The sequence below is a fragment of the Echinops telfairi genome, unplaced genomic scaffold (assembly GCF_000313985.2).
Source record: "Echinops telfairi isolate 266 unplaced genomic scaffold, ASM31398v2 ScPeMD7_6;HRSCAF=24_1, whole genome shotgun sequence".
NCBI classification, from domain to species: Eukaryota; Metazoa; Chordata; class Mammalia; order Afrosoricida; family Tenrecidae; genus Echinops; species Echinops telfairi.
Window position 1 is genome coordinate 404,221 of NW_022103903.1, and position 24,110 is coordinate 428,330.

General features: G+C 42.4%; 1 protein-coding gene across 8 annotated transcripts in view; it reads right to left on the minus strand.

The window, feature by feature from the left end:
- ROBO1 (roundabout guidance receptor 1) overlaps window positions 1–24,110 on the minus strand; it is a 1,092,383-nt gene that overhangs the window by 66,462 nt on the left and 1,001,811 nt on the right. For all 8 annotated transcript variants that reach the window (XM_045286235.1, XM_045286236.1, XM_045286238.1 and 5 more), the window contains 7 exons: window positions 17,022–17,227; window positions 14,940–15,021; window positions 14,603–14,771; window positions 14,344–14,510; window positions 6,715–6,836; window positions 5,067–5,298; window positions 4,192–4,313 (listed from right to left, as the gene is read on the minus strand). In XM_045286235.1, coding sequence (XP_045142170.1) covers window positions 4,192–4,313; window positions 5,067–5,298; window positions 6,715–6,836; window positions 14,344–14,510; window positions 14,603–14,771; window positions 14,940–15,021; window positions 17,022–17,227 — 1,100 coding nt within the window. The remainder of the gene's footprint in view (window positions 1–4,191; window positions 4,314–5,066; window positions 5,299–6,714; window positions 6,837–14,343; window positions 14,511–14,602; window positions 14,772–14,939; window positions 15,022–17,021; window positions 17,228–24,110) is intronic.

Below are 24,110 nucleotides of genomic sequence, written 5' to 3' on the forward strand. Positions count from 1 at the left end.
AGAATGATGTACAAATGCGCTTTACACAATTGATGTGTGTATGGATTGTGATAAGAGTTGTATGAGCCCCTAATAAAATGATTTTTTTTAAAAATGTAGGGCACCATCTTCTGCGCACAAGTGCCTGGCCTGGTCCCCACCACGTCTCCTTTCATACCACAACTGAGAAGAACCTCATGTCAAGGGAAAGGCGCTTCTAAATATCCTGAACTCCCTTTGCATGAAGACCGTTCATACAAATAAATCTGAACACACGGAGTGAGAATGGTCCTAGGATTTTCTTCAGCCTCCGGGATGATGAACTATGATCGGCAAGAAAAAGGAACACTGATTCTTGTCTTTCGATCAGGAGAGTCCTTCGTCTGCAATAACCTACGTGAAAACTCACGGGATAGCAGGATGGATCTGACGTAAAAGGAAACCCTTCGTTTGAAGAGACGGAGGTCCTAAAGGGCATTCACTTTATACGGACGCTTTTCCCAGGAGGCTGTTTGCAGGAAATTAGAATTGCTGAACTTCACTGTCATTCTTATTTTAAATTTCACCAGGATGTTATTTCATCATCGGGGTGCCGTGGGTGCTGTTCAAGGGTTTGGAAACGCTGCGTGTCAGAACCCTGACTCAGTTTCTATTGGAAAAATGATTCACCGAGTAGTAACACATGCTCCCCGTTCTATACGGTGCCCTTAAACAAGATGCAGGAGGGGCTTCAAGCAAGCCACTTGCTAAATGCTGATAGGAAACAGGGTTTTAAAGAAGTCCCCAAACACCAGCATCTGCTATCCCTCGAGCATTAGCCTCTCATTTTTCCTTTTTCTTTAAAAGTTATCAAATTTCAATATGGCTTCAGTGCATAACACCAGCAAACATGGTCAGCCTCTCAACTCAGCTCTGACCATTGGAAATGCAGATGCCTTTATAAATTCTGCCCTCGGTTACGTGACGCAGCTGCAGTGGAGCCACAAACTGATTTTGTACCAGTCAATCAGGTTCTCAAAGGCGTTTTATTATTTTAAATTGACCATGAAGTTAAGTGAAATCCACCCTTTCACATTTCTTCCAGCAAAGAAATGAGTTTTGACTCTTAGGGGGAAATGCCTGCATTACACAATTTTGCCTGAGCACTGAGACATCGCCTCATTTTAAATCCTTAAAATGGTCTCTAACGGTCCTATTTTTTTCTAGGGTGAGCCATAGCACAGCATCCTGCCCCTACTGAAATCACCTTGAAGCTCATGAGAAAGCACTTAAAAAAGAGTAAAGATTTTTGCCTTCTTAATTGCTCAGTTCGAACCCCAAATCTAGTGGGAAATACCTTAAAACACCCTGCAGCGCATTTCTGCCATGGTTTTAAATGTAAAACAGTGCCAGAAAGATGTAGTCCTTTATAAAGTAAACACAAATTTCACAAGTAGTCTGTTTGCTGTTAAGAATAATTTTTAAATACTTAATACTCAAGTTCAGAAGACCTGGTTACCCACTACCACACAGCCATCCAGTCAACCCCCCTCCAAGTCACCCTAGAGGATGCATTAGAGCTATCCCGGGGGCTTCCGAGACTGCACACCTGCATGGAAGCCCACATCACGTCTTTCTCCCACTGAGCCACTGGGGATTTGCAGCGTTGACCATAGAGTAAGTACTCAAGGACTTTAACCACTATGCCACACAGACTCATATCTAGTTACTATATCAACTAATTGCCACTTAAAATAGCACGTGTAGCTTGATTTGGATCTTAACCGATAGCTGGGCAGTTTGAACCCACCAGCCACTCCTTAGGAGGAGGCTGTGCCAGTTTGGTGCTATAAAGACTACTGGCTTGGAAATCCCATGGGGGCAGTTCTGGTCTGTCCAATAGGGTCATTCTCCGTCGGAACCAACTTGGTGGCTGAGTAGGTTAAATAGGGTTACACATCAATACCTGCAAAGTTGTATCAAAATATTACAGGTTCGAGCCCCTCATGAGGACTACTGAACCCTAATCTTGAGGGACGAGCGCGGTATGTGGCGGGCATGTCCGCTAGGGACTCTGTTATTGGCATGTCATTAAGAGTCACTAGTACCTACCACAAGGTTACACATTGAGGTACTACTCGCAAGGTCAGCAGTTTGAAACCACCAGCCGCTCCAGGAGAGCAAGATGAGGCTCTCTACTCTCGTAAAGCGTTAGTCTAGGAAATCCACAGGGGAGTTCTGCCCTGCTCTCCACGGTCGTAAGGAATTGGAAATAACAGTAAGTTTGGTTTTATGATTTGGCAACTAGTGTAGAAAGGAGATATGCCCCCCGCCCCACCCCTACTGTAATTGGGTTTATACCAAAAAACCAAACTCACTGCCACTAAGTGGATGCTGACTCAAAGTAACCCTTCAGGCCAGGGTAGAACAGCCCTTGAGAGTTTCTGAGACGGTAACTGCTTATGGGAGCTGAAAGTCCCACCTTTCTCCACGGAGGAGTGGCTAGTGTGTGGGCGACCTTGGGATGACAGCACAACTCCTAACTACCATGCCACATGACTCAACCGTCTAAGCAGGGTTTCAATCACAGCTGATTCGTCCTTCCATCCTCTTTTCAGAAAAAAACACAACAAAACCCACCTCACCACCTTCATCCCAATGAAAAAGTTCTCTGCTATAGACCATAATCCAGGGAGGTATTAGTCTCAGCCTTCATCCCACTTTGGGAAACACTGGTTTACAAGGTCCACATAAAGGAATCATCTGCTACCAGAAACTAGCAATCAACTAGAAAAAATATCCATCGTGTCATTTAAGGCAATATCTAGAGAAGTATATATAGTTTGTCTTAAATTTCTTCTAGAGAGTACGAGTAGAATAAGACCAACCTATCTATTTTCCTACTGAGTGTTGTCTTGTTCAAATCTTACCCCTTGCTATCACTACTGCTCATGAAGAATGCTACAGTACAAATTCACGGATCTAAAAAAAAAAGCGAACCAAACACTCTTATAGAATCAGTTTTATGTCTCACGGTAACCCCATGAAGATTCCTGGTGGCATAGTGGGTTACGAGCTTGGGCTACTAAAGGCATGGTCAGCAGTTGGAACCCTCTAGCTGCACAGGAGAAAGACTAGGCTGTGTCTCCTCTCATGAAAATCAACAGTCTTGCAAAGCCGCAGGGACAGTTCGACTCTGCCCTAGAGGTCTCTATGAACTCACTGATAACTCACTGACACGGAGTCAGTGCTGACTCAGAGCAACCTCTTATGGGTCTCTGAGAAAGTCCACTCTCTCTCCTCCCATGGAGCTGTGGGTGGTTTCCAACTGCTGACCATGTGGATCGCAGCCCCACGTGGAACCATTGCGCCCCGGGACTCCACTCTTGTGCGGGAAGCTCGGGGCTCTGACATGGTCGTGCTGTACGCAGGCACGAGTGTGAATATTTGTTCAAAGTGAATTGATGGAAGATTCACATGCTCACTGAACAAAGCTGATGAACTCACAGGTGAAATCATTATTCAGACTCATTAAATCACTTGGCAGTCTATCATATATTTTAAAAACTTTATACATACAGCGATTTGTAATCTAATTTCCTAATAGGCACAGAATTTTGTTTAAAGACTAAAAAAATTCATAGGGAAAAATATTAATTTTCTTACATCATAAAATAACATCCAATTTATTGGATGTAGCAGTTTTAAGCTTTTAAAACTTCAAAGACCTAAAAAGGAAAACAAAAAAAAATGTACATTTAATATGACTTAAAGCCAATTCCACAAGTTAAAAAAAATTTCACTCCAGATATATTTAAGGTATATGTGGTACAAATAAAGATTTACTATTTGAATCTACGTTTGCTTGTACAAAATATCTGACTATGTATTTTGTAACCTAAGAGTTCTTGCTTGTAAATTCATTACTTTAAAATGTCCTGTCTCCCAAAATAATCTTCCACAATCCCTACATACAGATAAAGTAGTGTGGCATTTATTTAGGGTGGTGAGGGGGAGGGGCTATGTATCACCTAAAGAATCCTAGTTTCAAGTGAGTGAGTGACTAATTACAGGGACCAGGGGGTACAACTTCCCCAGTGTTCTTTCCAAGTTTTTTCCAAAGTCATGTTACATGTTGCCATGTCGACCAGAAGATGGCGCCAGGTATCCACAAACCATTTCATCAGATTTCCTATTGTTTCTTCATTAGTGAATGCGGGGGCCTGTCTTTACCTTATACTCTTGGACCATCCCGTTTTGAGTGTCTTCTGGAGGAGGTTGCCAAGTAACAAGAATCGCAGTTCCGTTTCCATCATTCTTTGACACCGTTACACCTTGGGGTGGGGCACTAGGTGCTAATCAATGGTTCAAAAAAGGAAATTAGTATTGGTATATTAGAGAACACTGAAAGCCGACACTATACATTTGAAATGCATAGTATGTATACCTTAAATATATACTTAAGTTTACACTTGTACATATAAATTAAAATATACCCATACAACTCATAAAAAATATGCATGGCTTTAACAAGTAGGGCAAGCTATTGCAGTAGGCTTAAGAGCTGAGGGGTCTACCAGGATAAGGGAGTGTAAATACTTAAATCCACTTGAAATGTCCCAGGTAAATCAAGACAAGTAAGTCACATTATTTACATGCCTGTGAATCTAAAAGAAATATTTGGGGGGGAGAAAGTGGAAAGGAAGACAAGCAAATTTCCAATAATTCTTCGTTAGATGAACTTTAGTTCCCAATCACCAAATACACCCTATAGACACACCATTAAGTAGCGCGGTGACCCCATTTGCACATTTTGATGTTGGAGGCTTATAAAGCAAGTCAAGGGGGCTTTATAATACCACCCGGTGGGAAAAATGGGATTTTATAATAATGAAATTTCGACACCAACTAGGTAAAGCCCCCTTGCATTATGAATATGTGGCTGTTTATGCCACTTTTCTAATTAAACAAACCTCTTATCAAAAGACAATGTTCCCTATAAGGCCACTTAATAATTAATGCCAACGTCAACATTTTGAGAATTTACAACACAGCACCAGAAACTAAACAATATACAGCCACTGGGCCCCTCACTTCATTCTACTTGCCTTCTTCCAGGGTTTTGGCAAGTTTAATTTCACTATCAGCTCCTTGAAATTCATTAAAGAAAGGGCGGGCCTTGATTTCATAGCTGACTCCCTTTCTGAGCTCAGGGATAACCACGCTGTTTGTGGCTGGGGTCCTCACTTCGAAGACTAGCCACTCCGATTCACTGTGGCTAGCTCCAGATGGCCGATAGAGAATCTTGTAGCCTTGAATATATTGAGACTGTTGGTCTACCTATTAAAACAGCAAACAATCAATCATTCAGTCTATTCCTATTGGAAAGTAATGGAAATTAAATAGTACAAAACAGAAAAAAAATTAGATCTGGCTTCACCTTACATTCTTCCAGTTCATATAGAGCAGTGGTGCTCAACCTTCCTACTGCTGCGACCCTTTAATACAGTTCCTCATGTTGTGATGACCCCCACAACCATAAAGTTATTTTCATTGCTACTTCAGATCTGTAATGCTGCTACTGTTACGAATCAGGCAATCCCTGTGAAAGAGTCATTTGCCCCCCAAAGGGGTTGCAACCCACAGGTTGAGAATCGCTGTTATAAATAATGTTAAACACACTTACACACACACACACACACACAAAACCCACCCCACATGACTGTGTATTCAATGATTAAGAACTATAATTTAGTTTAAAGACTAAAAGAAGGTTTACAAGGGATTGGGGAACAAATTTCTTACAGGAAAAAATAGCATTTCCAATTTAGTCCCAAGGCTACACAAGTTCAAATAAATAAATAAGAGAGCAATAAAGCTATACATGTTTATACATCACTGGATGTACGTAGATACTAAGGATGAGTGTGTATGTATATACACAGACATGGAGGCACTCACTCACACACAATCTTTTATAAGCTATACACTGTTTCCACTCAATCTACAGTATTGTCCGCATCACCACGGTTCCAACACATCATCTAGAGCACGAATAGGGGTATGTCTGGCCTGCAGGTAGTATGACCCCCCCCAAATCGTCGATACCAGCTAACATGGCACGTCTCACAAAAGGGGAGCCGTTCTGACCATCACAGTAAGGGGGGATGCAATGAACTATGTGACTGGGGTGGCCTGTGACTGATGGTTCCCCAAGCCTGACTTTAATACCTTGTCGAAATATCTCAGTTTTTACAAATCCATGCCTTAATGGTCTTATCACCGGTTACATGCTCTTATCGAATAGTTTGTATGTGTCCCACCCCCAACCCCAGATAAAGAGTTCATTAATGCTGAAAACAGAATACATCTACCAGTTGAAACCTGTGTACAGCCAGTTACTATAGTAAATAGTGCTTACATTACCAAGTTACCGTTGTTGAAGGGGAAACACACCATTGCGTTGATCGATATCTAGGAAGGAGCCCTGGTGACATGATCGTTAACCCTCGACCACTAACTGCAAAGGCTGGCATTGCCAACACTTCCCGCGAGAAGCCCAGCGGTCCGCGCCTGTAACGATTGCTGCCCAGGTCGACTTCATCCCACTGGGGGTCAGAATCGACACACAGCTACACGTGCAGCAATACAGAAATGAGCCGATCTCACGGCTTCCAGGTCTCATCTGCGAACAGCTCCCAGGCGTCACCTGGTGCTTAAACCTGGGACCAGCTACGTTACGAGAAGAGCACTCACTGTCCAGTGTACTTCGATTGACGAGGACGAGAGGATGGTGGGGTTGTGGAGGTGCAGTACCACGTTGCCCAGCTCCCGCTGCACCTGCTTGTGATCCACGCCCTGGCTCGTCGGAGGAACATCTGCAACGAAGCAAGGAGACCATGTCAGGTCCGACAAAAGCTACTCCCGGCTGGGGCTGAAAGCGGGCGGAAACCCTGCTCCCGGTGGCTGCCACTCCCAGGAAAATCATCACAGGGGCTAGGAAACGGAATAGTGAAAGAGGAGAAAACAACCACAAAACAAAGCCAGGAGCATTTTAAAATTAGGATCAGAAGAGTGGGACATACAGGGAGACACAGCGAGCAGGCAGGAGGCACGTTGCGAGAACCGAGGTCAGCAGCGGCATCGAATGGCTCCTCCCACCCTGTCATGAATCCTCCTTGACAAGAATGAGGGATCTTGTGTAATCCTTTCCAAGTTTGCTCTAACCTTCTGTCACGATCCCATCTGCCCAAAAGAACTGACCCAGACATCGCGGAGTGGGTGGGGAATGACAAGACTGAAGGCATGCTGGTGAAAAGCCAAGTTCAAAAAAGAAAAAGCATGCGCTTCCCATCCTATAGCATGCACCGGACGACGTTCCCACTCTTGAGGATGACACGTTAACAGCGACTTTGGGAAATACAGAAACCACTAAAATGTGAAGTGAAATAAAATGGATTAGATCCATGAGAACCAAGTACTACATAGGCAGGCATGTTTAACCGATGCTGGTTTTGTTAGTGCATTACAGTAAGCTGGTTTGCTGTAACTTACTCTCAAGTACTCAGATACCCTAAGAACGACACTGCTACGAGCATTCAGTTATGATGAACGTTTTCCTCAGTGAGGAAGTGTGTTAACTTATTAAAGTTAGTATTAAAAAAAAATTGCTGGTATCTGAAGAAATTGGTGATGCTGTGGGGCAGGTGTTGGATAGCTAGCTAGCCACAAGGCCACCAGTTCAAGCTCACCAGCCACTCCCAGGGAGAAAGATGAGGCTATTTGCCCCCACAAAGATTTACACCTTCAGAAACTCTATACAGGATTGCTATGAGTTGGAGATAAGTTGGGGGTTCCTGTATGGTATTTTTTCATGGTATTTTTTCAATCACCTCATCTGCATGTGAAAGTTGGACATTGAGTAAGGAAGATCAAAGAAGAGTCAATGCATTTGAGTCAAGGTGCTGCCAGAGAATATTCAGAGTACCACGCACGGACTGCCAGCACAACACACCACTCTGTCTTGGAAGTACAGACACTGCGCCTAAGAAGCAGGATGGTGAGACTTTGTCTCATGGATTTTGAACATGTTATCTGGCAAGGCCAGTCTGAGGAGAAGGCCCCCATGCTTGGTAAAGTAGGATGTCAGTAAAACGAGGAGGACCCTCAATAAGACGCACTGACACACTGCTGCAACATCAGTGTCCAACACAGCAGCTGTGAGCGCGGCACAGGCGCCAGTGGGGTTTTGCTCCGCTCTACATAGGGTGGGTCTCAAGAACCAACTTCACGGCACCAGAGAACGACAATGCAACATGGCTGGAGTAAGGCACCCTGGTGGCAGAGATTACACACGAGGTGGCTAACCACAAGATCGGTAGTTCTAACTCACCAGCCACTCCACAGGACACAGACGAGGCTTCCTGCTCCCGGTGCAGATTTGCAGCCTGGGGACCTGACTGGGGGCGGCTCTCCTCGGCCCCACACGGCTGCTGGGAAACAGAACCGACTGACTCCCGATGGGGTGTGTGCTTCGATGAGCTGGAAGAGCCTCAACCTCAGGGGGCTTGCAGAGGTTTTCTATAGTTAGGATGTTTTGCTTTATTTATTGTAGTGAAAGGAAACCAGGGAGAGGATGAGAGGCCAACCCAGAAATGTGAGCCTCTAGAATTCTTCCCACGATAGGATTATATTGAAGATGGAGTCATGATCAGTCACCAACTCAGTAACAGCAAGTATAAAAATGTTTCTTGAAAATTTATTATCTCCCAAGAACGGACTTTGGACAGAAAGCAAAAACACGAACCTGGGCATACCTCCTTTACTGAGCTTCATATAGCTACCTTTTTTACAAATGGGAGCTCACAGCAAATCTGCATCACGCAGGTCAAAGGCTCCACCCCCCGCCCTCACGCCAGCAGGGCCCAGGTTGCTAATTCTCACAATACTTCAAATTTCTTTGCAAAATGTGATGATTGTACATTTAGACTACAGTACAGTGTAAACATAACTTTCATATGTGCATGGAAACACGGAATCACGGTGACTCCCCTGATTGTGATAGCTGCTTTACTGCGCCGGTGTGAACCTGCCACCCAATCTCCCAGGGAAGCCTGCATGTCCAGTGAGGGTGGTCCTCATGTGACGCGGCTCAGGGAAAGGAAGCAGAAGGGGATCCAGAGTGGTATTAGACACTGCATGGTATACAGTAAGTGTACTGTGGGATGTACCTGCGGGCTTTAAAAAGTTCACGGAAAAGTCGAATGAAAAGACAGTGAACTTTCCCATGAACTTTTGGAAGCCCTTTGACATATACATTAACTTATAAGTCAGCAAAATGAGAACGAAACCAGATAGGAATGGCTCCTCGTTTTTTATCATTCCGTAGAAAGACATTTGGCTAATGCTTGTCCTTCACCTGCAGGTACTATCACAGCTGGGACACAGACACCAACTGGTTTCCATCTTGTCTGTCTTTCAGGCATGTTTTCCTTCCTTCCTCATCTCAGAAGCTTCTCATTTTGACTACCCCCCTCCCAGTGAAGTCACTGAAATAGATGGTCTTGCTCATGCAGCCCAGTTTTGGAACCTAACCGACACGTGACACAGGCGGCTCTTAAACTCTCTGGTCTTCTGTTTCCCCCTCAGTCCAATGCCAGGGGCAGCTCCTCGGAACAACCGCTGCGCTGACGATCCTCTGGCAGGGCGCACGATTCTGCACAGGGTTCAGGGAGCTTCCAGCCGGGGGCAGACTAGGAAGAAAGGCTTGGAGATCAACTGCCAGAAAATCAGGATCACAACAGCCCAAGCTGTGGTGAACGGGGCGACTATTCGTTGGGGCTGACGGACGGCAGAGAACAAAACAACAACAAAGTCACACCAAGTAATTCTCGAGGCAAACATTGCCTTCAGTTCGGTGGCCTCAGGAGACCTTGCAGAGTGTCACACAGAACGAATGTGCTCAAGAATGATTTGTGCCAGCCCCCAGCACACTCACTTCTAAACAAGTTCTCTCCCACAGACAAGGGAATCCTCGAGAACCTTCGGCCTTTCAGGAAGTATCTTCAAACACAACCATTTCTAAGGACGACAACCATGATGAAAATCTCGGTCTCTAATTTCTCGGGTTAGAGCTAAAACTGACCATCAATCCCTTCCCCAAAATTGCTACAGTCACCACCACTACCCCTGCCTATTGCCTGTTATAAACATGTTGGCAATAGTGGTCTAGCATGTTTTCGTAAATTTCACACCAGTGAGAAAAATGTAATTCTAGCTGTAACTTCGGTTATTGATGGGGAAACGGTTAAGCTCTCAGTTGCTGGCCTGCAGGTCAGAGGTTCAAATATATCAAGGGCGCTGTGGAAGAAAAGACCTACCTATCTGTTCCTATCAAGTTTACAGCCAAGACAAGCCTGTAGCAAGGACACAGGCTGCTCTACCCTCTTGGTCGCTTTGAGTTGGAATTGCCTCAACGGCAAATACCAAGACTCCTTTGTGGGAACCGGGCCTGTGAATCTGTGTGCCTGAAACAATCCCCCCGTTTCTTGCCTTGGCATCTCCACCTGGGGAAGACTCTGGTGCAACCCAGTTCCAAAAATGGTTGTAGATGCTATGTCTGCTCCCTCATGGATTGATGTCCACTCAGTCTTTCCCTGGTGCTTCCTCTCCTTGCTTCAGCTGGGCGGTAGCCTCCAATTAGGTCTTTACCGGTTCCTTCCCAAGTGCCTGTCCCAGCTGGTTTCAGCTTGACTCTCAGCTAGGTTTCCCGGTGTCTCAAGCACAGGCCAAGGCGTCAGGAACTCTGCTCAGTGTTACTTCTCACGGTGCCACTGTGTTGCCAAATGCTAGAATCGCATCCTCCTTCCACGCTGCTATTTCCTGGGCTAAACGGGCCAGCACCCTTGAACTTCTTCCCATCTGATCTCACTTTCACGCAGTTCCTGCAACTACCCACCCTGGATTCCTCTAGGCGTCTTAAAAGTCCCACAAACCTCTCTGAACCCACAGAGCTCAACACAGGGCGCATCCCGAATTGGACCCGTGTAGAGAAATGATGAGGAGTTGGGGCAGAAGACTTGATCCAGACGTAATTCTGCTAATGCTGGCTCAGACGATTACAGTTGTTCTTCTGGCAACGACATCACTCAGTTGGCACAGATAGGTGTTTTAATTGACTTCAAACTCTGAAGTCTGCCCCTCCCCAAGCCCCAACAAACACTCCACAAATGCTCCCTTTAAGCCTCATGTCCTCGGTCCATCTTTCTTCAGCTGCTTTTTTAAACCTACATTCAAGTACCAGGCATTTTAATAGGCTCCATTCATTTTAATCTTGTTAGTGCTGGCCCATTATTTTAATCTGTCAAGGTATCTTCAAACGTTGCTTATCTCGTTCAGCACACCACCTGCCTTTCTCAGGCTGATGGCATCGTCAAGTTTTATGAACATTCTATGTTTTTAATCCAGACACTGAGAGAAAGACAAAGCCCCAAACAGTGTCTTGTGGCACCCAGTAGGCAAGCCGACCCCAAACAAAAGAAAGCCGATGGCCTTGAATTTCTCAGTGTAACCTTTGCATAATCCTGAGCTGAGACTTATTTGACAGATGAGGAAACTGAAGCTCTAGGGGAACACTGTCGTTGGACGTCAATAAAACACACATTATTGTTTGTGCAAAAACAGGGCCATCTGATACCAGTGCTTTGGTGCTATATGCAACATTTCAGGGACTCGGGCTCCATGTTCAAATGTGAAGTTCATGAGAATGAAAATGATCCACGAATGTAGTTTTAGATAAAATGTGAAGTGCTCTCTTACTTGAAAATGAACCTAGATATGTATGTGTGTGTGTATTTATGTGTATTCAGGTGTGTATGTGAGTATGTGTGGATATATATGTGTGTGTGTGTGTGTGTGTGTGTGTGTGTGTGTGTGTGTATATATATATATATATATATATATTACCAAAAAAATGACAATGAAGATAGGACAGAGAGAATGTTCGGCAGTGGTCAATTAAAACTCAGTCCCTGTAGACACTGCTCTACTGAGAACACAAGGTTCAGATTCATTTTACAGCTGTCAAACCTTCTGCATGCCTTACCAATGCGTATCTAATACTGAAAACCTCACGCTGCCGCACGGCAGGCTCCAAGAATCTGAAAGCTCCCGGGGTGGTGACTCATAAGAGCAAATAGAGGCATTGGGGTGTGTTAAAGTCACAGAGCAAGAAACAGACGTGGGCATGTTCTACAAGTCAGCTTGCTTTCTTTGTGAATCTAAAAAAAGGCAGTCTTTCCAACGAGATTGTTTATCTCCTCTTCCAGAGAAGACAAAACAGGCAAGATGGCTGCCAAACCCTCTCCCCAAACAGAGCGCAAGTAACTTAAGTCTTTCTGTAATTTGTGTGCCACAAGTTTCTTTCATAGTGTTTCCTTTACAAGTATTCCTTAGGAGAAAGACGACCCACGACAGAGACAATATGCTCCCTCTGCAGGTTGAGAAAAGAGTTTTGTTTCCAACCACTTCCCTCAAGAACTAATTTTCTTTATTAATCCAAAGAAGTGTATTCATAACAGGCAGTGTATTTATGGAAATGCAAAGGCTGATTCCGTTTCATCTCGCTCTTCTTTAATGTATATACCTTATTTCTCTCCAGAGAAAATGGTGAACAAGATGGTAGAGAAAAATCTATTTCTTGAGAACTACAACTAAGTTCTGCTCACAAAAGACGATTTAAAAAAGAAAGCGTATATCTGAAGGGATCCAATTTATGAAAATATCCAGTTTCAAAAGTTTTAGAATCAGTTTTTTATAAGACCACTTTTCCTTTTATCTAGTTCTTACCTTGCTTCAACCAAAAGCGAGGTGTTTTCAATTTATTTACTATAACACGGCCCACAAACAAAGGAGTACCTCCAAAACACGGAATCCCCACCACCAAAAAAAAGCTATGTATTTAAATTTGTTTTAGAAAACAACCTTATCACCTTCAAAGTACTCTCCATTACACTTAATACATTTTTCAAATCTGGGATTCCATTCTTGTAAACATGTTTCAAGTTTGCATGGCTGACTGCTAGCACCTCTCTTATTTATTTCACTTTTCCTCTATGGCGTCAAATCACTGTCCTTTCGTGTCTCCCTTCATTTGTGGAAACAAAAGGAGGTCGTACAGAGCAAGGTCAGGTGAATTAGATGGGTGGGGCAAGAGAGGCATGCTGTGTTTTGCCCAGAATCTGTACAGTGTGATGGCTGCGTGCGCAGGTGCATTGTCATGGTGGCAAAGCCAGTCCGTCTGCCACAGATTAAGGCTTTTTTTTGGTCACCACCTTTTCAGAACCTCTAAATAGAAAGTTTGATTAACAGTCTGACCTGGTGGAATGAACTCCAAATTCACTATGTGTTGACATTTTCGTCTGTTTGGGAAATGGACAGATGTCCAGACGAGGTTTGTCATCAATTGACATTTCACTTCTTTTGAAACGAGAAAACCACTCTTACACTTGAGTTTTTTCCATGCACCGCCCTTGTAAGCTGTGTTCACCATCACAAGTTTCTGTGGCATTTTTCCCGAGCAGGAAACAAAATTTCACAGCCTCATGTTGCTCTCTTAAATTTGCCATCATAAAAAACGAAGCTCCAGAAAAACTTCTTTTAAAAAAAAAAAAATTCACTATGACCAGACAGAACCTTCCTACGTGACACCATTGGTTGCACTAACTCAGAGGAAGTTGCTCGCTGATCACCTAGTGGGAAAAATGTGTACTAGCGAAGCTTACCTTTGCCTAACGCAATACTGGGTTTTTTGGGGTACCCACTCACATAGTCCAGAAAACATAAAGATCTCAAATAATGGATCTCCATGCTTTGTAGGAATTTGACTAGACACAAGCAGGAGGAACTCTACGATGGTTTTCTTCTAAATATCGAGCCAATATGATTGATTTCCAGAGCTTCTGACGTATCATGGCTGTAATTCTGAAAACTCATCCGCAGAGTTATGAGTGCTGAATCTCAACATAAATGACATTTGCTTAGGTTTAGGTGTGATTATGATTAACAACGTACAACCTTCTACTACCTATTTAAATATCTAGAAGTTAAATTTGTTACACACAATAATCAGATGATTTTTTTTCCTTTGGGGTTCTCATTTGATAGGAGAGTGTTTTATTTTCTTATTGGTGTACTCTTGCTATGCTTAGTCCAGAAAATAATAAAGTTTTTAGTCACATGCTGTGTGTTAAAACACTAATGGAGCAGGTTCAATGGCAGAAGTGTTACACATACAATCCTAGCATGTAGTACAAATTACTTGCCAAAAAAAATCCCAACTCCTATGCACAAGTAGGTGTATCACAGGTTAAGGAAATCAATATTTACCTTGTGTTTTCACTGGATTGGATATCTGGCTTGGATCACTAATTCCATAGGCGTTCGCCGCTCTCACAAGAAAAAGGTAAATCGCATTAGGTTTGAGTCCTTTAACGGCAAACGTTTCTGTCTTCACGTTCTCTGCTACCGTCTGCCAGCTGCTGCCAGCTGCATGGCTATGGATAGACACACACGTTAGAACATGCGTGTTTAACGGTTCAACACAAAACAACACAACACCTCTGAAGGAAAATCATTTTCACTTTACCTGAAGGCTTCTATTATATAGGACGTTGGAGTAGCACCTGAATTCAAATTGGGTTGCCATGACAATGTGACGGTGTTCCTGCTGACATCTGTAACTTCCGGTTTTGAGGGGGCACTAGGGATTAAATTTGGGTCGGTGGGTCTTGGAGGCTGAACGGGAACTCCAAATTCTAACAAAGGAGAAAAAGACATGGGGTGGGGGGGGCATTATTTAGATATATATGATAAAAATGTAAGCATACAAACCTAGATAGCATATCCACTAAGATATCAGGATACCTAATTAATGTATTGTAAGTAAACAATTGTGGTGTTTTTGGTAAAATGTTCCAATCTACCTTGAACTTCGATGTATGCACTCCAGGTTGCTTCACCACTAGGGGTAGATGCAATGCAGGTGTACCGACCAGTGTCGCCCAGCTGAGGAGACAGATGAAAATAAATATTTGGAACAATCAAAAGCTCACTGGACTGGAAAAGCAATTACAGGTTTATATATGGTCCATGAATATGGATAACTACATTAAAATTCTCTAACCAGAATCTTCCTCTTAATTGAATCTATTTCTATTGAATGAAGGGGGTGAAAAAAATAATACACAAAGAGGGGACAACTCTACGTACATATTCTCACTTTAGAATTTAAAAAGAACTAATATTTAATAACATTAACATAATATTATCAATGTTGGCCATGAACAATTACTAGGTCATATTAGTCTCTTAAATTCACGGGATAATCTTAGTTATAATCACATTATAAGGTCATTAGTTTGAGTCAATGACTGCTATTTTCTCTCGTATACCTGAGATAGGGATATCTGAGATAAACATGAATTCATGGAACACGGAGAGGGATGAAGGGATTTCTTCTCAAAGTATTCACTCTTTTACTCCTCAGTATTACTTTATATAGATTTTACCTATAACCTAAGCTTCATACTTATTCACTTAACTGTAATAAAGCTATATCCTAACTGGAATGAAGATTCTGCCCCTGAAGGTTAAATGCCCGAAAGCAAACAAATAAACAAATGTGTCACAAAAACAACTTTAAAATCACCATCAGCTGTACACACTGGTACAGATAGGAACTGGAAACACAGGGAATCCAGGACAGATGAACCCCTCAGGACCAGTGGTGAGAGTGGTGATACCGGGAGGGTGGAGGGAAGGTGGGGTAGAAAGGGGAACAGATTACAAAGATCTACATATAATCTCCTCCCTGGGGGTCGGAGAGTGGAGAAGTGGGTGGATGGAGACATTGGATGGTGTAAGATATGACAATAATAATTTATACATTATCCAGGGTTCATGGGGGAGGGGGAGCGGGAAGGGAGGAGAAAAAATGAGGAGCTGATACCAAAGGCTCAAGTAGAAATGAAAATGTTTTGAGAATGATGTTTTGAGAAAACATCAGAAAAATGTTTTGAGAATGATGATGGCAACATATGTACAAATGTGCTTGACACAATGGATGGATGTATAGATTGTGATTAGAGTTGTACGAGCCCCAATAAAATGATTTTTAAAAATGAAATCAGCATAATAAACCCATCTACATGGCCTGGCACTAAGAGATAAAAGCAAGCATGTTGTCATCTTGCTCGGACACTTGGAGTCACACAGTCACAACACTCGCCCTAAAGTGAACAACATAATAATGTGTGCGGCACGTTAAAGGAACTGTTACGCAGATCCAAACTCCAAAGAAGCCACCCACAGTTGGCAATAAAGCAGTGGAAATTTGTTCATTGCTCTCAAGACGACTATTTTGTATGCTTCCTGAGCCTGTCTCGTCTTGACCTATAAAGAAAAGGGAAAACAAGCCACACAGACCTGAGAGAGTGTGGGGGTGGGGGTGGGGGTGGGGTGGGGGGGGTATAGGATGCCCTGGGAGGGCAACTCCAGAAATTAATCCCACAAACCTCTTGGGCTTTTCATGCCTTAAAGGTCTGATTTGAAATGTATACTCAATACGTACACTGCTTTATAATATTTGTGTTATCAGTCTAGTATTCTGGAACTGTGAAGCCAAATATAAGAAGGACTATTAGACTACACTAGACACAAAATGGTACTGGAGTATTTCTTTGAAACAAACAAAAAAAGCCGGAGGGATGGAATGACTGCATCATACCACTACTTGAGGGTTACATTTACTTTCTTCAATTAATATGTCTTAGACTGCTTCCCCCTAGTATAAAACCTTAAACTACTTGCCATGGGCTAAACTATGAGTCAAAGCATCCTAAACATACCCAGTGGAATGTCTGGGAGAATAAAGAATCAAATTAAAAATATATTAACACTGTTAGTTAGCCTTTCATTCATTTTAAAACCTGAGATTTCAACACTATTGCTAGAGGCAAACACGAAGTGGTAGAAAATGGGCAGCGCAGGGTCGCATTTCACGGTACCTTGGCATATCGGATCTGCAGCACCCCACTCTCCAGTTGCTTGATTCGGGAATCTTGGGTCGAAACAAGGACTCCATCCTTTCTCCACAGAATCGTGGGCCCCGGACTGCCTGTGGCCACACAGCTGAGGACTAAGGTGCCATCCACTGCTACAGTCTGATTCACCGGTCCTTGTCGAATGACTGGGGGAGGCCGGTCCGCAATCACTGCCAGCGGAAACAGCAGGAAATAGATTTCTGCAACTGGAAGCAATTTCCTCATCATCCACGCAGCAGCAGTGGCTCTAGGCACTGCAACAAACTAACGCTAATTAAACAAGTAATTAAAGTAGAAGACATGCATTATTCAGAGGGCATTTATATGATGTACTGAATCAGAATGCTAACACGTGGGACAATGTACGCTTTTCAAATGATCAGTTACCAACAGAGTCTGCTACCTTGTCTAGAAGCCTGTTTAACTTAAGACAGCGTGTGGATTTTAAAGCAGATAAACAGTTGTGTGATATGGAATTCTCTTTTTTTAACATTTTAGATATTAAATATTAGATATTAAAAAGATGTCACCCGTGTCTACAAGAGACCATTTTTAGCAAACAAACAAAAGCAATGTGCACTGAGCATCGGTTTGGTTTCCAGCAGACAACATGATGGTACCAGCTCGACATGTTGGCCAATTTTGCTCTGGACTTTCACAATGACAAATCTAACTCATTGAGTTCCCCTTCTCTCTTTAACTTGGAATTCTTTCTATGAAGGATATGCAGTGGAAAACTACCTAACCCTACTGAATTCAGTCTACTCAGTCTGCAGCAGTCGGTGTGGTTAGGCCAATGGCATTTCACAGTCAAGAGGGTCATCCATGGTAGACATGATTCACTGAAGCGTCTACTCAGAAAGGCTTGTTATCTGCTTCTGAAATTAGTCCCTGGAAAGCCTATGGATCCCAACCGAACACCATCCAATATAAGGAGCCACCGTCCCAACCCCCATCCCATCTGAACACTTGCCTCAGACGCATTCTTGATTATAGAACAGCACAGGGCAAGGCAACATTTCATTGTGTACTAGATAAGGTCTCATGAGTCACCTCTTACAGCAACAAACACTGCCAATGAACTCACAGAAATATGAAAACTGGCCAACTGCATTGCTGGTAGGCTGATCCAAAGAGACGACTCACGTGGATATTTGAAACTGGTAAACATTGTGCTTCCACATGAACATGAACAGTAATGGGGAAAGAGCACTTTGCTAAATTTTTGCCTTATATAATGCTTTTAGTCACCACTCAGAGCTTATGTAGGCCCTTCATCACACAGGAAATGATTATTATAAGTGAAACCTAAGACTTACTATTAATAACTCTACCTAAGATTATTAAGTCATTATTATTTCTAAAAAATCTAAAACTACAGTGGAAGTAGATGATGAATGCTTTTGACCGAGGCATTTCATGAGAAACTCAGGGATGGTTTTGTAAATGATCGGAAAAGAAAATATATCAAACTTTCATTATTAAGCTTTAACATTCTGGATATTAATTAAAAGAAAGCGAGAGATAAAAGGATACAAAAAATAAAGATTCTAAGCAGTCGCCTGATGAAAGGGAACTGGTTGCCAGAGTAACTAAATTTTGGGAGCACAATTCACGGAGCTGGAAGTGTCAAGTTCAACGTTTCCCGCACCGAAGCATTTCACTAGCTGGAGTCACACTTCAATTTGCCCCTCATTTATCATGCAATCATCATTAGGTTTGTGCATTCAATCTCAGAAAAAGAGGACAGCGAAGAAGTCAAACCTCAACAGTGCATTTTTCAGCCAACCCTTCCAATTTCCTTCCATGCCCTAGTCACTAGTGTGAAATACAAAATAATGGGATGGGGAGGGGAGTTAGTATAAGGCTCCAGTTTGAAGTTGACAGGGTGTTTCAGATATACTCCATGGTTGAAAAGTCTAAACCAATAATTCCTTGCTCTTTAATTATTTTTTAAATTTTCTCTACATTATCTTTTGAGATTGGCTAAAGTTAAATAAGCGGTTACCCCTATTAAGTATTAGAATGATACTTAGAAAAAAAAAGATTAGAAAAAAAAAAGAATAAAAATATTTCATTGCATTGGGATTTTTACAAGATTTTACCACCTGTGTTTCCTTGATTAAAAGAATGAATGAATATTTATCTCCAGACATTAATTAGATTAGTAACAGAGTACTTCCTTACCACTGATTATAATTAAATCCATTCTATAACTCAGTTGTTTGCATTTGGCAGTCATATTGTATTTAAAACAATTCATTCGCTGAGGATTTATTCAATATTCTATGCATTTATATTCCTTTTTATATTTGCATCATACTTACCATTGCTTCCCTCCTTCCCACCCAACACAATGTATCACTGTTTCTCTCATTTATTTCCATGATTTACACTTGGTGATTAACAAAGCTAAAACAACTAAAGAGAAAGGTTGATTATCAGCTCCACCATCTGCCATATGATTGGGGCATGTTCCTCAAATTCTCTTAGTCTTACTTTTGTTATTTGTAAAATCAAAATAAAACATCTTTCTCTAAACTAGCTTCAAGGACTGACCTGAAGAGTGAAAGGAAGTGATAATAAGGAAAAATGCTTTGCTAAATGCAAAGAGGAAGACATGCTTATGTTCCCGTATGTTACCATTAAAACAAAACCAAACCCTAACATGTGAAACAGAGCTGGAAACCTGCAGTTTATTAAAAGCATTCCTGCTATCAGACAGAGAAGATTAAACTTGTTGATGACGTCTTAGATTGGAATAAAATACCGAGGGATTGTTTAAACTTACATGTACCAAAGAATCTAGTATGTTTATGAGTGAAACCTTAATTTAGGTTCTACAAGAATTGTTAGATTGGATTATCAGATAATAAACTGCAAAGTGATGGAAACAGAACTTCAGTTCAATATAGTTGGTAAGCCTGTGTGCTTTGGAGTCAGAAAAAGATAATGCTTTAATGAAAATGTCCCCGATCTGCAAGTACAAGAAAATCGTCCACAGCTACAAGTAGCTACTGAACCCCCCGAAGGGTGACTAGTGTAATGAAAAAGCTGAATGGATAGTTTATTTAATTTTTAGTTATCTGAATTCCATTTTAAATAACTGCATGTGGCCACTGGAACAGGCCATTGCTAGATTTATGTAAAGAAACTGATAAGTAAAACATTCTTAATCATAGTTGTCTGCACACAATATGCACGGAATAACTGTAGCACATTATTAATAAGTGCTGGTATAGTTGTAGTTGTGCTGTATAATAGGGGTGGTATAAATAATAACAGGTAGGTTTATGAAAGTTTATTTACTTTTTCCTATAGTTAATGTACATCTAAATGTCGAAAACAAGCCGGGGGCCGGGGGGTAATAGGTATAGCATAAGAATGAACTTCTGAGATTTTGAGTGAAATTTTGAGATTTTGACCATCTCAAAAATGATCATCACGAAGATTGTATTAATTCATATAAATATACTAATAAAACAGTGTTAAACAAAAAAGTAGAAAACAATAGTGTATCCATACTGATTCCAGTACAAAAATCTCACTGATGACACAACTGTCATCCATTTATGAAGCGCTGCCAAACAACATATCACACAAACTAGCGTATGAAGCTGGGAGGATCTTATTATTGTATTTTAGAAATAAGGAAATGGACACTTTGAAGGTTTAAGTGCTCTGTCTGTGTCAAATAGTAATTTGGTCAATCCTCTTTTGTTCTTTTTTTGACTCTTCCCACTGTACATCGGTAATATTTGAGAGATAAACACAAGTAAACTTGTTTTACAGATGGCTCAGGTATGCTTAACTTGATTGTTGTCCCGCGGCCTTCGGGAACACAGACAAGAAAAAGTCTTTCACACAGCAGATACCAACTTGTATGTTCGTTCCTGAGTCAAAGGTGCCACGGGCACATCACCAGGACCAAGGCGGTGGGTGCTCTTCGGTCTGTGCATTGTTCTGTTCTCAAACAAGGATGGCGATGATGCCACTGTTGTTGGGTGCCAGGAAGCTTGCTCAGAATCATAGCACCCATTGCACAACACATGGAAATGCCACTCGGTGGCACCCATCCGTGTCCTGGGCCCTGGTGGCACAGTGATAAACATTGGCTGCTAACAAAAACGTCAGCAGTTTGGAACCACCAACTGCTATGAGGGAGAAAGACGAGGTTTTCTACTCCTGAAAGCAGCGGTTCTTAACCTGGGGGTCGCCCGATTCCTAACAGTAGCAAAATGACAGTGATGAAGTAGCAACGAAAATAATTGTATGGTTGGGGGTCACCACCACATAAGGACCTGTATTACAGGGTCGCGGCATTAGGAAGGTTGAGAACCACTGCCTTCAAGGGTTACAGTCGTGTAAACCCACAGGGGAGTTCTACCCTGGTCTCCGGGTCCCTCTGAGTCAGAATCAACTGGATGTGCGTGCGAGCTGAGCTACACCGTATCCTGGAAAATGCACTAAAGGACAATGATTTTAACTGCTAGAGCACACGGAGTTAATCTTTTGAGTAAAAAAGGCCAAATAAGTGTTAGGAGCCTGTGAGCTAAAATGTTGCTCTTTTTGCTATAATTGTGAGGACAGAGCAGTACTGGGACAAGGCACGTGCAGCTGCCCAGAGTCCCTATGGGTCAAAACCTACTTGACACTAACAACAATCCTCCTCCATGATTTAAACACAGCAAACATTTAAATCTCCCTTATTATTGGTATTGATTGTGTGTGTATGCACATACATACTCAGGCACATTTATATCTCCCTGCCACTGACTCAGCTCTGACTCGGAGTGACCCTACAGTGGCCCCATGGAGACCTGCAAGCATCGTGGCTTATGCATTGGGTTGCTAACTGCAAGGTCAGCAGTTCAAAACCACCAGCCACTCAGTTGTAGAAAGATGAGGATTTCTACCCCTATAAAGAGTTACCATCTCGGAAATCCACAGGAGCAGTTCTTTGTCCTATAGGATCAGTATGAATCAGACAATTTAATTTAGAGATTGGTAATTGACTTCAAAATTTAGAGAGGAATGCAAAGAAAAGGAAAGTTAGAGATTTACATGACCAGTTTATCACACTTACTGTAAGTGCCGTGGTTGAGATCAAGTGGATGATACATAGGTGGCTTGATTGTGCAAATGGCTTGTGCTGGACTGAGAACCTAAAACTTGGTAGTTCAAACCCACGCAGAAGTGTGCAAGAAAGCCTGGTGCTCTGCTTCTGTAAAGATTAGAGCCCAGCAACCCCCACGGAGAGTGTCCTCTAAAACACGGGGTCCCCAGGAGCTGGAAGCAAAGTGACTCTGTGGCAATGCACCTCTTGGGGACTCCTAAGTATGCCAATGGACTAGAGTGCAGTGACAAACCAGACACGTATCTAAGGGCACTGGAAATATGATGGAAAAGGCACTGAAACGCAGGGATCGGAGCGGATTTTTCCGTAAAAGCTCTCAGAACAACCAGCACAAAATGAGTGTTGACTCCTCATTCGCGTCACACCCAACGCAACTCAGTGCCCTGAGTCCAAGCTGACTCCTAACCACCCCTCTGGGTGTCCGAGAGTGTAATTCTTCAAGGGACTAGAAAGACCAGCCGCTCTTATGCAGAGCTCCTAGTGATTTCGAACTGCTGACCATGAATTCAAAAGGGAAGCAAATTTAAACAGTCAAAAGCAAACCAATAGTGTACTATACAAAGAAATGGGGAAATAGCTTCAGGACCCCAAGGAGATTCCTAAACAAAAAAAACAGAAACCACGAGCATGAGAGAGACATAATAACTTGGTTATCATTAAGACTAATAATGCCATCTTAAGACATCATAAAGAGAAAGACGAGGAAGGAACTGATTCCATGGCGTACATCCGACCAAGACCAGTATCTCAAATATATTGTTAAAATGATAAGAGAAAAGAAGATGCACACTCACCAAAAGTCAGCCAAAATAATTGAGTGTGTCTGTCTACCGCCAGACAAGTACAAATATACCCAGCTATTCATGACACCCCCACCCCTAAGGCAGTGATGGAAACGGAAAGTAGACAAACAAATTGTAGCCTATTTTTCTATAATAGGATACTGCACAGCAATTAAAAAAAAGAAAGCTATACAACAATGATATGAATGCCGAAGTATACAAAAACATTTGAATTTCAGACTTGACCTTAAGCAAAATAAGTCATACACAGAAGATTGGATGATCTCATTTTTCTGTGTTTCCAGGACAGGCAGAACTAATCAATGGTGATGGAAGTCTGGAGAGTGATTGCTTCTGGCAGGAAGAGCCTTATTCACTAGAACCGGGAGCATGGGGACCGTGTGTGGTTCTGGAGGGGCTCCAGATCTTGATCTGGAGAGTCATTACAATAAGTAAATTCGCCAAGCTGTATAGTTGCCTCTGTGTACTTTCCAGTGTTATTTTATACCTCATTTTACAAAACTGGAGAGCGGGGGCAGTTTTAGAATTAAATCAATCCAGCAACAATATGCAGACGTAGCTGGGACAGGGTGAGGGACAAGACACCGGAGAAGAATAAGGAGGTGGTTAAAGTGTCCGACTACAGATGACAAGCACTAGCCTTTGTAATGGAGGTGAAGACAATTTGATCGATTCAAAAGAGAGCTGATAGAAGATACTTAGGAGGGAACGATGTCTCTGGTTTCTGATAAGAAAGCAACTGTTATTATAGTGAATATTTAAATCACTATCGGATGTTAAAAAGAAAAAAAGTACTAAATGCTATCAACCAACTTTTATTCTCACTTCTCCTTCATTCTTGTTCTATCTTCCTCCCGGAAGGACCCCAGCTCTTCTTAAGTTTAGTAATTAAGAATGAAAAGTGGGGGGTAAGAGGAGAGAAAGGGGGAACCCATCACAAGCTTGAATATATAGCCCCGCCTCCCACTCCCGGGGAATGAATACCAGAAAGTTAGGTGAAGAGAGACAACGGACAGTGTAAGACACGAAATAACAATAATAAAATATAATTGATCAAGGATTCATGAGGGTGGTTGGGGGAGGGGGGGGGTCACCACAACATGAGGAACTGTA